Consider the following 12,566-nt stretch of genomic DNA (forward strand, 5'->3'; position numbering starts at 1 on the left):
GTTGCCCCACAGAGGCTCCATCAACCGGGGCGTGGCTGGCCGAAACAGCGGCCACGTAACCCTGATTGTAGAAGGAGCCAACCCTGCTGAGAAAGGTTCTTGTAAGAACTCCAGGACTGTAGCTGTTGCGCAGTTCACTGGGTCTAGCTGATGTTACTCACACCACAAGACAAAAAGCCGCCACTTGAGCGCATACAATTTCCTTGTGGATGGTGCTCTAGCATTTAACATATGGTATCTACAACCTCAGTTGGGAAACCAGAATCTATTAACTGTTACCCCTCAGGGGCCAGACCCACAATTTCCATAGTTCTGGCCGAGGGAGATAAATCAGCCCTCCGGCTTGAGTCAGTAGATCCCTGCGGATGGGAATCTCCCAGGGAGTACCATCGAGCAGGGAAGTTATCTCTGAGAACCATATTTGAACTGGCTAATAAGGTGCTACTAGCAGCAGATGTAGACGGTCTTGGTGAACTCTTGCTAGAACTTGTGGGAGCAGAGCGATCAGGGGAAAAGCATATAGACATGACCTTGGCCACGTGTCCACCATGGTGTCCAGCCCCAGTGGTGAGGGAGGAGGGAGGGCGAACCACAGCGGGCAGTGTGTTGTCTCCTCAGAGGCGAACACATCCACTTCAGCTTGTCCAAACTTCTGCTATATGGACTCCACCACTTGTGGATGGAGCCTCCAATCCCTTTGCCCCTACATTCCGGCTGCCCGGAATGTACATTGCACTCACTGACAAGATCTTTCCCTCTTCCCAGAAAAGGATTAGTTGTGCCTGCCTGAATAGCAGGCGTGAACGTAACCCTCCCTGGTGGTTGATATATGAGACCACCACTGTGTTGTCTGATACAACTAGCACATGGTGACCTCTCACCTCTGAGGAAGAAAGAATTTCAGTGCTGGGAATACAGCCCACATCTCTAGGCGATTTATATGCCACTCCAGATGAGGGACGCTCCAAAGACCGTGAGGGTGAGACTGCACCCCAGCCCGTGAGGGACGCGTCTGTCATTACTGTCTTGCAGTAAGGAGATGCCCCTAGAGTGTGACCTGAGGCTAGAAACTGTGGGCACCTCCAAATACTCAGAGCACGTAGGCATCGCCGGGTGACACTGATTGCTCTCAGAGGTTTCATACCCGGATGAAGCCCCCACTTTTCAGCCACCACTGAAATGGTCTCATGTGCAATAGGCCCAATGGTATGATGTTGGCTGCTGCTGTCATAAGGCCCAACAGTCTCTTGTAGAGACTGGAGGGGATGCCCAGACCTAGTTTTATCTTGCTCAAAGTTGATAGGATCGATCCTACACGTGTTGGGGATAGAAACGCCCTCATTGTAGTAGAATCCCATATAACCCCTAGAAATGTTGTCCTCTGCACTGGAGAAAGCATACTTTTCTTGAGGTTCAACCTGAGCCCCAAGCTCCTCATGTGGGCAAGAACAACATCTCGATGTTGAACCGCCTGTTCCCTGGATCATGCTAGAATTAACTAGTCATCCAGGTAGTTTAGTACATGGATGCCCTGGAGTCGCAAGGGAGCCAGAGCAGCATCCATGCACTTTGTGAAGGTGTGAGGGGATAAAGTTAGCCCGACGGGAAGAACCCGAAATTGGTACATATTGTCTCCAAATGCAAACCTCAGGAAGTTCCTGTTGCTGGGCGATATTCCTATGTGGAAATATCCATCTTTCAGATCTATCATCACAAACCAGTCCTCGAACTGAAACTGTGGTCCAATAAGTTTGAGCGTCAGCATCTTGAACCTGTATGTCTGAAGAGTACGGATCAGATGATGCAGATCTAAAATTCGCCACACACTCCCACCTTTTTTGTGGACCAGGAAATAATGGCTGTAAAAACCTCCCTCCCTTAGGGAACAGGGTACATGTTCTATGACCCCTTTGTCCAAAAGGGAACTTACTTCCTGCGCTAACGGTCAGGTCTGTGCTGACTACTTTGGTGAGCACACCTGTGAACCGGGGGGGAGCTATAAACTGGACCCGGTAACCCTTTTCTCCGGTAGACAGAACCTATGGAGACACATTTGGCAGTAGTTTCTGCTGTCCGATGGCCTTTTAGTGACGTTAACTATTCCACATTCTACTGGAGCGAAAGCATCAGATTTTTGTTGCCCTGTGACAGCTTTCTGAACAGAGAACACTGAAAACATGGGGATCGCCTTGGCTAGTGGAGGCCCTACAGTAGCACTGGGGGCTAGCTGCCCTAACAACATCATCTCCCCTGATACGTCCCTCCACGGCCCCTCAGGACAGCTCTTCTTTGCCTGCTTGGCCTTTATGACAATTCTGAGATCAGGCCTAGAACTGGCTTTTTTGAATGCCACCATATGTTGAGCTCACTCAGCAGGTGTACTTGGTAGGCCTGCAACACTGTCATTGTCTGCAGTGACCCACAAGCAAGACTACCACTGCATAGGCTTGCCCACCCATGCCACGGTGGCCTTACACGGTGGTTTGGACGGCAAACCCGCCCCCCTAATTACCTGCCATCAATGGAGAGAGGTAGCTCACAATCGCCTCCTCCACCTTCAGCATAGCTAAATAGCCATGCCGTTCCTTCCCCACAATGGCCGAATAATCCAACATTATGGGGTTATAAATACGGCTTATGCATGGTTTTCCGCCAGAAGCCTGATATTTTGTCACGCACTTCTGAAAGAAAGGGGAGTTTCTGCAGTGTGAGGGATTCACTTTCACTGGGGAGAAAAAGGCTCATCCAGCCTTAGTAATCACTTCAAGCAGCTCTTTATATGCTGCTCTCAGTTTTTTGCACATCCTTCTGGCTCCTCGGAGTCAGAGAGGAATTATTACTATTATTTTTGTGTGTGTGTTTTTTCCACTTTTTTTTCTTTCCCCTTTTGGCTTTCCATAGTGGAAGGAGGCGTCGCAAAGCGAGCTTCAAAATCCAGTGGAGATCTGAATCCAGAAGACAGAGCAAGAGATAGAGAAGCGCTCGTCTCCGGCTCCTCTTCTAGATCCATAAGAGATCCCAGTACCTGAGACAGCTAGCTGCCTCGGCAGCGGCCAGCCCAGATCCACGAGGCTCAGAAACACAACTCGCTTCGGCTTCTGAGAAGAGCGCAAGATGCGAGCTGAGCTGCTTAATGTAGGTATTACCATGCGCAGCCTTTCGAGGTTGCCATCGCATGCTACACTCCTAAACACTTCACCCAGAAAGTGTGCACTTTTCCCCATGATGAAATGGGAGCAGGTGTAACACACTTCCTGAATTCTTTCTTGCTCATTACTTCCCTCTCTTTTCTTTTCTTTTTTTTCTAAACCTGAAAAGATTCAACATTGGGTAATGTCAAATGGATGTACAGCCGGGGGTTTTTTCGATGCAGAAAAAGGAACCGTTTTGCTTTTCAAGTTCTTGGTCCCGGGACACACGTTCTTTCCTTTCACATAGAATATGAAGCACTCCGAGTCAGGCCTAGGTCAAAGGTCAACACCATAAAACCCCGTTCTGATGCATCCCCCCCCCCCCACCCCCCCCCCCCCCCCCACACACACACACACACTAGCATGCATACGAACTTCGAAAGTTTTAACATTGGCAAAGGTTCGACAGAATTTCCAGAGTCTATCCTTCAATACTTCCATAGTCAAGCAGTTTGAAAGTTTGAACATCAGCAAAGGTTCAACAGAATTTCTAGAGTCTATCCTTCATTACTTCCAGACACCATGGATTTCTCAGCAGGTAAGAATATGTATTTTAATCAATTAAATAGTTAAATATAAATTGAAATACAATGTTTATGTAATTATCCAATTGGCAATGATATTGATATAAACCTAGAACTAATCTTTCTGAGTACAAAAATCATCATCATTATCTGGTCATTATGTAATCTGGTACAATACTTTATCTAAAATTTAAATATTCATTATATTTATATTACAGTGCAAGAGTTAAGCTCATCGATTCTAGTGTATAGGTAATTAAAATTTGTCTCTTAGATCTGTGTAGTGATCTAAAACGGAAATGTTAAGTTATTAAAAGTATGTTTTATTTGTTTTACTGTTTTATAGACAGCTTGGTGATTATTTCTGATGATGAGATTCCTGAAACAACTGCTCATGACCTTTAGAATCTGAGCTCCACACGTAAGTCATAACATAAAATTATGAATGTTTCATGCTGTAAAGTCTTTCATACGTAAATATAACATTGTTTGTATCATATTCAGAATTTGAGGGAAACGTGACTAACAGTGCTTACGATGGAGATATTTCAGGTGAGTTGATGCATATTTTACCTTCTATTTACCCAGCAAAAATAAATAAATAAACAAAAGCTCTTTCACATGTTCTGTGACTTATAGATACGAGTGATGCAATAGAATACCAAGAGGAAATCTTCTCGGAACCCGACATTCAACAAGACATCGAACTACAGCAAATCTGTGCAGTGTGGCGTGAATTCTTCGAAGCAAAGACTGATTTATTGGAAAACTTTGGACAGATTGATTATACACTTGAATCTGGTCGAGGTACTGATTTTGTCCCTTTACTGTACAGCACACCTGAAAATGTGAATAGATGCCTCTCAGTGAACATAAAGTTGATTAGAAAATTGTATGATAGATATGGCGCAGAAACGACTGAAATGCAGTTCGGATATAGAGACTAAAAAAAAAAGATAACTGAAAATTCTCCATTATCGCATGATTTCTTTTATGATGGAAACCAGAGTTTTTCAAATGGTCCGCTATATCATTATTTGTACACAACCCGGAACCCATGTTTAACTGAAGCGATCAACCAAGCCGTTAGTGAGAGACCTAATCAGAGTCCAAATTACGTCATATCAAACACATCGGTGACGCCAAACGATATATTTTCTGAATTAAATCAATGTCTGTTAGACCTACAAAATAACCTAATTGAACAAAGAGAATCTATGCAGATAAATCCATGTTTAATAGACGTGGTGAATCAAATCAATGAAAATATGTCATTATCATCCGTTCAGAATATCGTCTCAACTCCAGAAAACGCTCAGGAACCTAGACCGTTATCTTTTCATGATATGATACAAGAACTTAATCAAAGTCTTATGAGGATAAATGACAGTCTGGTTAACTTAATCGAAAACCCCGCCAATATTGCACAAAATTCGGAAAACAATAATGAGTACAGCCGTACAATAGAAAACACACACTCGCCTGATACCCAAGATTCCCAAAGGGAAAACACTCACTCGCCCGATACCCAAGATTCCCAAATGGAAAACACGCACTCGCCTGATACCCAAGATACTCAAATGGAAAACATGCACTCGCCCGATAACCAAGCAGAGCAAAAGGGTGATGGATTAGATCTTAATATCCAAGTTGAGCAAGATAGATAGATAGAGATAGACAGATACTTTATTGATCCCCAAGGGGAAATTCAAGGTCCCAGTAGCTCAAGACATCACACACAATACAACATACAATAATGTATAAGCAGGATGCTAAAAGAATAACTAATAAAAAACAGTAAAATATACCAATTCAAGGATCCACAGACTGGGAAATAGAGGTAGGGGTTGCACATGTGGGCTAATATAGTCCATAAACAGTGTAAACAGTGTAAACAGTAAAACAGTCACACAGTGAGCCAGTACACAACATTGTTGTAAGAGATCATGGACATGTATGAGAATATATGAAAAGGTGAAGAAGCAGATAGACTATGCAGAGAAGTCTATCTCTCCTCTTCCTTTAAGTGAAGCATTGAAAAGTTGTTTAACCCTAGAGACAAAAGATTTCCTCAGCCTGTCAGTTGTGCATGGCAGTGAGTGTAGCCTCCAACTGATCAAGCTCTTTTGCTTTATTATAGGGTTATGGAGTGGATGACAGTCATTGTCCAAAATATTAATCAATTTACTCAAGGTCCTTTTGTCTGAAACTGAAGTGATACACTCCAGGTCCGCTCCCACAACAGAGCCAGCTTTCCTTACCAGCCTATCCAGTCATCCAGCATCCTTCTTCTTAATGCTTCCTCCCCAGCATACCACAGCATAGAAGAGGACGCTGGCAACAACAGACTGGTAGAACATCTAGAGGAGCTTGCTGCAGACATTAAAGGACCGCAGATGGTGATGGATTAGATCCTAATATTAGAATAATTAATCGGGAAAGATTCAACAACACTGAGATTAGGAGAAGAGTGAATTTTTCTTCTATCGTGAACGTTGATAGCTTTGCAGATTTTTATAATTATGTTTTAGATATTTTAAACCGTGTGATTGAAATCGCCAACAATTTAATTTCTGCTAAAGATGTAGTCACCGTTGAAATCAGACGTGATACGATCAATGTTTCATCACGCGTTCAATTAGACAATGGTGTCATCGATTTACGTTCTTTTCTGATCATGCTCGAAAATGCCCTTCAATACCCTTGAAATAGTCGTCCAAATCGTCCGACCACCTCGGGGTGGTGCAAGTAGAAGGAAAATAGGCCATATATTGAAATCAGAAACCATACAGAAGAAATTAAGCATCTATACATTTTTCACAACAGAGACAACATGTGCTTCGCATTGTGTGGTAGCGAACTTTTGAATCGTGAAAAAAATGATTTTGAAAACGAACAAATCGCTAGAAAATTACAACACGATGTGGGATTATCCGTAAACACCGCGGTCAGCTTTGTTCACGTATCGAGATTTGACAGACATTTGAATTGAAAATCGTAATCGTACACTGTTCTGCTAGCAATAAGGGATAAACCTTCTTATCGTGAGAATCACGTATGTGCCCATTCGAAATGCATACTCTGTAGCCAAAAACTCGACGAGGATATCGAGCATAGATGTTTTATACAGAGGGCTAGGAAAGAAAGAGATAATACGGATTATGTGTTTTACAATTTCGAGACTAGGCAGAAAACAGGAACTCATGTGGCCAATTTCATATGCTTCAGCCACCCACTCCTCATTTTAAGGGTGAGGAGTGGGTGGCTGAAGGGGATGAATGCGTCAGTGCCTTCTTAAGAAGTTTCGGTGTAATACATACCAAGGTTACAAGTTTATCACTCATAACGCTAGAGGTTTCGATTCATACCTTTTGTTAAACCATTTAGTGAAAGAAGGAATCACACCCGAAATCATAGCGCAAAATTTTTATTAAAATTTTTGCTTCATCGATACCGCGTATTGGCATTGCAAAACCTGGTGGTTTTGCAATGCCAATACATCAAGATAATCACTACAAAAAAATAGGAAAGTGAAAAAGGGTCAAGCAACCTGCATTGGACCACTTGAGATGGAGAGACCCACATTCAGGTCTTAACAACCATTGGTTTTGCAGACTTAGTCACACATATTTAAACCTATACTTCATTCCACAACTAACTGCAGGCTACATTTTTATATAATCAAGTCCTGTTTTTGAGCACTTTGAGAAGAAAAAGAGATTTACAACCTCAGAAAGAGACACGATTCACATAGCAAATAATCTACATGGGAAGAATCTCATAGTATCTATCAAGAAGCTTATTTAGGAATTGGACTGACATTAACTAAAATGTTATCTAGGGATAATTATGGATTATCACTAAAGCATAGATTGCTATTTGACTAATCTAACACTTTCAAATCATGTAATTATTTACTGTAACAAATTAACAGTGAGGAGATGTTACCTGTGTAGAAGTGAGGATGCTCCCCCTTCAAACTTTAGAGGACTATCCATAGATGCATCACTCTTCATGGAGATAAAGCTAGGTGCTGGTGAGTCTGATGTCTTTCCCTGGAGTTTACTGCACAACATTATAGACAGTGCTTTAGTGATTTATACACTCTTTAAAGTTTTAACTAAGTTGTTAATTTAATGAAGACTTAATTTTACTTACAATGAACAGAATCTACAATTTTTTATACTAAGTGGTGACTGTTAGCTTTTCATTCATAGAAAATCCTTTGGTTAAATTATTCCTTTCATATGCACTCAATAAATAATTTAGATATAAATATTTAATGACAAATACAAAGACATTGTAGGTTACCTGTTTTTAGAGGGAGGGGACACATAAACAGTGTCCAGTTCAAGGGTCTCCAATTTTTGAAAGAGACATTTGAATTGTAAAATCGTAATCGTACACTGTTCTGCTAGCAAAGCCGGACACTCTTTCTTTCAAACTAGCAAGACTCCCCACGAAAAAACAATTTATTTGTTTTTGCATGACAACCACTATTATGGGGTTAAAAGTATCACCGGACTTTTAGGAATGAGTCATGTTTGTCATTTCTGCCACTCGGGGTTTGACGTTTTATGGAAACATAAATGCGCTTATAGCTGGAACATTTGTCACGACCCCGATTGTTACAAACAACCTAAGAATGTTACTAAATGTCCAGAGTGTCAGAGACTGTGTAGCTCACATTACTGTTTCGAGAGGCATAAAGCAAAGATTCAATCGCACAAAGGCGAATATTCTATGTGTGAAATGGGATTCTGCTGCGGTAAATGTAAACGTGTGATACGGGATAAACCTTCTTATCGTGAGAATCACATATGCGCCCATTCGAAATGCATACTCTGTGGCCAAAAACTCGACGAGGATATCGAGCATAGATGTTTTATACAGAGGGCTAGGAAAGAAAGCGATAATATGGATTATGTGTTTTACGATTTCGAGACTAGGCAGAAAACAGGAACTCGTGTGGCTAATTTCATATGCTTCAGCCACCCACCCCTCATTTTAAGGGTGAGGAGTGGGTGGCTGAAGGGGATGAATGCGTCAGTGCCTTCTTTAAGAAGTTTCGGTGTAATACATACCAAGGTTACAAGTTTATCGCTTATAATGCTAGAGGGTTCGATTCATACCTTTTGTTAAACCATTTAGTGAAAGAAGGAATCACACCCGAAATCATAGCGCAAGGCGGTAAAATTTTGTGCTTCATCGATACCGCGTATTGGCATTGCAAAACCTGGTGGTTTTGCAATGCCAATACATCAAGATAATCACTACAAAAAAAATAGGAAAGTGAAAAAGGTCAAGCAACCTGCATTGGACCACTTGAGATGGAGAGACCCACATTCAGGTCTTAACAACCATTGGTTTTGCAGACTTAGTCACACATATTTAAACCTATACTTCATTCCACAACTAACTGCAGGCTACATTTTTATATAGTCAAGTCCTGTTTTTGAGCACTTTGTGAAGAAAAAGAGATTTACAACCTCAGAAAGAGACACGATTCGCATAGCAAATAATCTACATGGGAAGAATCTCATAGTATCTATCAATTAGCTTATTTAGGAATTGGACTGACATTAACTAAAATGTTATCTAGGGATAATTATGGATTATCACTAAAGCATAGATTGCTATTTGACTAATCTAACACTTTCAAATCATGTAATTATTTACTGTAACAAATTAACAGTGAGGAGATGTTACCTGTGTAGGAGTGAGGATGCTCCCCCTTCAAACTTTAGAGGACTATCCATAGATGCATCACTCTTCATGGAGATAAAGCTAGGTGCTGGTGAGTCTGATTTCTTTCCCTGGAGTTTACTGCACAACATTATAAACAGTGCTTTGGTGATTTATACACTCTTTAAAGTTTTAACTAAGTTGTTAATTTAATGAAGACTTAATTTTACTTACAATGAACAGAATCTACAATTTTTTATACTAAGTGGTGACTGTTAGCTTTTCATTCATAGAAAATCCTTTGGTTAAATTATTCCTTTCATATGCACTCAATAAATAATTTAGATATAAATATTTAATGACAAATACAAAGACATTGTAGGTTACCTGTTTTTAGAGGGAGGGGACACATAAACAGTGTCCAGTTCAAGGGTCTCCATCTTTGAAAATTAGTAAAGTTTGCACAAACACACAGCTGAGTCCTGAAGAGTCTGATATCTTCTGCTGGAATGGATTATACGCCTTGAAAACACAAAAACAAATGTGCTGTTAAACATCACAATCATTTTCACTTTTTGTTACTTTTAGGTCAAAATAAAATCCTGTGTTTACAGTACTGTAATCAGTGATCGGACTGCACACAGGGACTGACCCTCACATTCTCATCGCCACATCATTCATTCATTCATTTTCAGGAAGCCTTTTATCCTAATCAGGGTCACAGTGAATCTAGAGTTTAAGGGTTAAACTCTAGAATCACCTTTAAATGCCAGAACTCTATAGGAGGGAGACACACACACACACAAACACTTATGCAGATTTCACACATCAACACAATATCACAAAACAGTGATAATGGTGAGCTGAATTATTCTATATTGTTGTTGATAGTTATTGATAATGAGTCTTTATTATTCACATATACATTACAGCACAGTGAAATTCTTTTCTTCGCATATCCCAGCATGTCAGAAAGTTAGGGTCAGAGCGCAGGGTCAGCCATGATACAGTGCCCCTGGAGGAGAGAGGGTTAAGGGCCTTGCACAAGGGCCCAACAGTGGCAGCTTGGCAGTGCTGGGGCTTGAATCCCCGACCTTCCAATCAGTAACCCAAGCCTTAACCACCAAGTCACCACTACCACAACTGATAGTCGTGTTGTACTGCTAAATAAATGCTTATTGTGAGCTATATTGTACACCAAAAATATATCGGCACAAAATAAATAAATTGGAAAAGCATGAAACCCTCTATAAAATGTGCAATTTCACAAATAAAGTTTGAAACTTACTCATCTCATTTAACCTTTACAGAAATCAGTACCAGAGTCCTCTTAGCACTGTCACATATATAATATAGGCATGCAAAAGGTGCTGTTTCCACCTCCTATGACCTGGATGTGTGATTGGATTTTAGGAAACAAAAATAACTATTTGCAATAAATATGAAAGTGCAAAATATAAACCAGTACATGCAAAACATGAACAAAAGTGCTAAATGAATAAAAAAAAGAATTAAGAGTCAGAGTCTAGTGCGTGTCAATGAGTTTGTCTATCCTTGACATCCTCCCAACTCAGTGAAACAAAGATGGTCCACTATAGTACACAGTAACACATCACAAGACCTGCATTTATAAATAGTCTTACTGTACTTCGTCCTTTGAAGGCAGTACACAGTGTTTTCTGCCATGTTCCTGTCTGAGGTCGAAAAGACAGCCTCCAAAACCATGTTCCTGTCCGAGGTCGAAGAGACGGCCTTCCAAGCCATGTTCCTCTCCGAGGTCGAAGAGATGGCCTCCCAAGCCATGTTCCTCTCCGAGGTCGATGAGATGGCCTCCCAAGCCGAGCTCCTGTTCTACAAATTCTACAGCTCCTTTCACCTGAATTCGCAGTTCTGTTGCCGCAGGTAGCCCATGCAGTCGGCCCAGATGTCATTCCCCAAGCTGTCCCCGAGGTCGTACCCCCGAATGTGGCTGAATCGCACCAGCCAACACATTAAGATCCGGGTGCTTCTTGCACCCGACGCTTCACACATACCCTCGTGGAGAGATTATGTACAGGATGTTGATGATATACAGTACTCCAACTGGGCTCTGGACCCAGGTGTATCTTTTGACTTTGGTGGAACACCTGTGGGTGTCCCAAAGCAATATAAGGCCATTGAATCCGTGGGTGGTGGATTTTCTGTTGTGCTACTGCCCAACGTCCAAGTAATCCATAACACTGCATAGATTAAATACATTTGGTACAATCAACAGCAGTCCATTAACTATTTGCTCAACGCTTTGGGTCTGGTGCGTGAACAACTGCATGCTACTTTTATTATGGCTGCTCAGAACCACTTTGCTATTGATCAAATTCTTGCCCCAGACAAAGGAGTGTGCACCATGGTTGTAGCTGAATGTTGTGCTGTTATACCCTTGTATACAGGAACATTTGGTGCCCTCACCAGGGTCTTGACCCAGCTTAATCACCTGCGGGAGGAACATAGGTTTTATCCCCCATTGGCCTCCATGGTTGTCTTAGATTTTCTGTGCTCACTTCACTGGACGTCACACCACAAGTCATCACTAGCAAGAAAAAGACAGGATGGAGTGCAGGAAAAGGTCCTGGAAATCTGTCTAATAAAAGATTATCAATGAGCCCTGCCCTGGGTGTAAGTGCTAGCTTAACCTCTCGGCCCCCTGTGATACGCAAAGTATCTGGGTCGAAGATATCACTTCTGTAGAGGTGGATCAGGACATAACACAACGTGTTCCCGGTGTGGACCACCTTATGGACATAAGGCATGATGAACTGTAGGTGGCATGAGCCCCATGAACAATGACGTATGAATCAGAATGGACTGTTCAAGGTTCCTACTTATATCATGATGTGTATTGTGATTACAGTGATGCATATTGTCATTAAGCTGAGCCAGGTGTAGCCTCTGTATAGCATGCAGTGCTGGCAGGGGGGGATTTTTCCTCGCAACTTGGTTAAGAGGTTTTTTTGGCCACCCCTGGGTCAGACTACTTTTGGGAAAAGCAAATGAACCCTTAAGTCCTGAAAGTACATGGTAATGGTCAATAAGGCCTATCCAAGAAAATAGGGACGCTATAGGGATATTATCATCAGATGTAGTCAAAAATAGGAGCGTTGGTAGTGCTTGAAGTAGTCAACAGAATATC

The 12,566-nt window shown here is 41.7% G+C and overlaps 1 protein-coding gene across 4 annotated transcripts in view; it reads right to left on the minus strand.

Moving 5' to 3' along the window:
- The window catches only part of LOC108279528 (NACHT, LRR and PYD domains-containing protein 12), a 120,126-nt gene extending 109,945 nt beyond the window's left edge, over positions 1-10,181 (minus strand). For 2 of the 4 annotated variants that reach the window (XM_053688332.1, XM_053688331.1), the window contains exons 1-3: positions 9,788-10,180; positions 9,425-9,541; positions 7,664-7,780 (exon numbers count right to left, since the gene is read on the minus strand). In XM_053688332.1, the coding sequence (XP_053544307.1) occupies positions 7,664-7,780; positions 9,425-9,541; positions 9,788-9,840 (287 nt within the window). In that variant the 5' untranslated portion in view covers positions 9,841-10,180. Of the gene's footprint in view, positions 1-7,663; positions 7,781-8,026; positions 8,157-9,424; positions 9,542-9,787 lie in introns of those variants that run through there. The other 2 variants (XM_053688333.1, XM_053688334.1) reach the window with 2 other exon arrangements.
- Positions 10,182-12,566: the final 2,385 nt, after the last annotated feature.

Source organism: Ictalurus punctatus, chromosome 19 (assembly GCF_001660625.3).
Source record: "Ictalurus punctatus breed USDA103 chromosome 19, Coco_2.0, whole genome shotgun sequence".
Taxonomy (NCBI): Eukaryota; Metazoa; Chordata; class Actinopteri; order Siluriformes; family Ictaluridae; genus Ictalurus; species Ictalurus punctatus.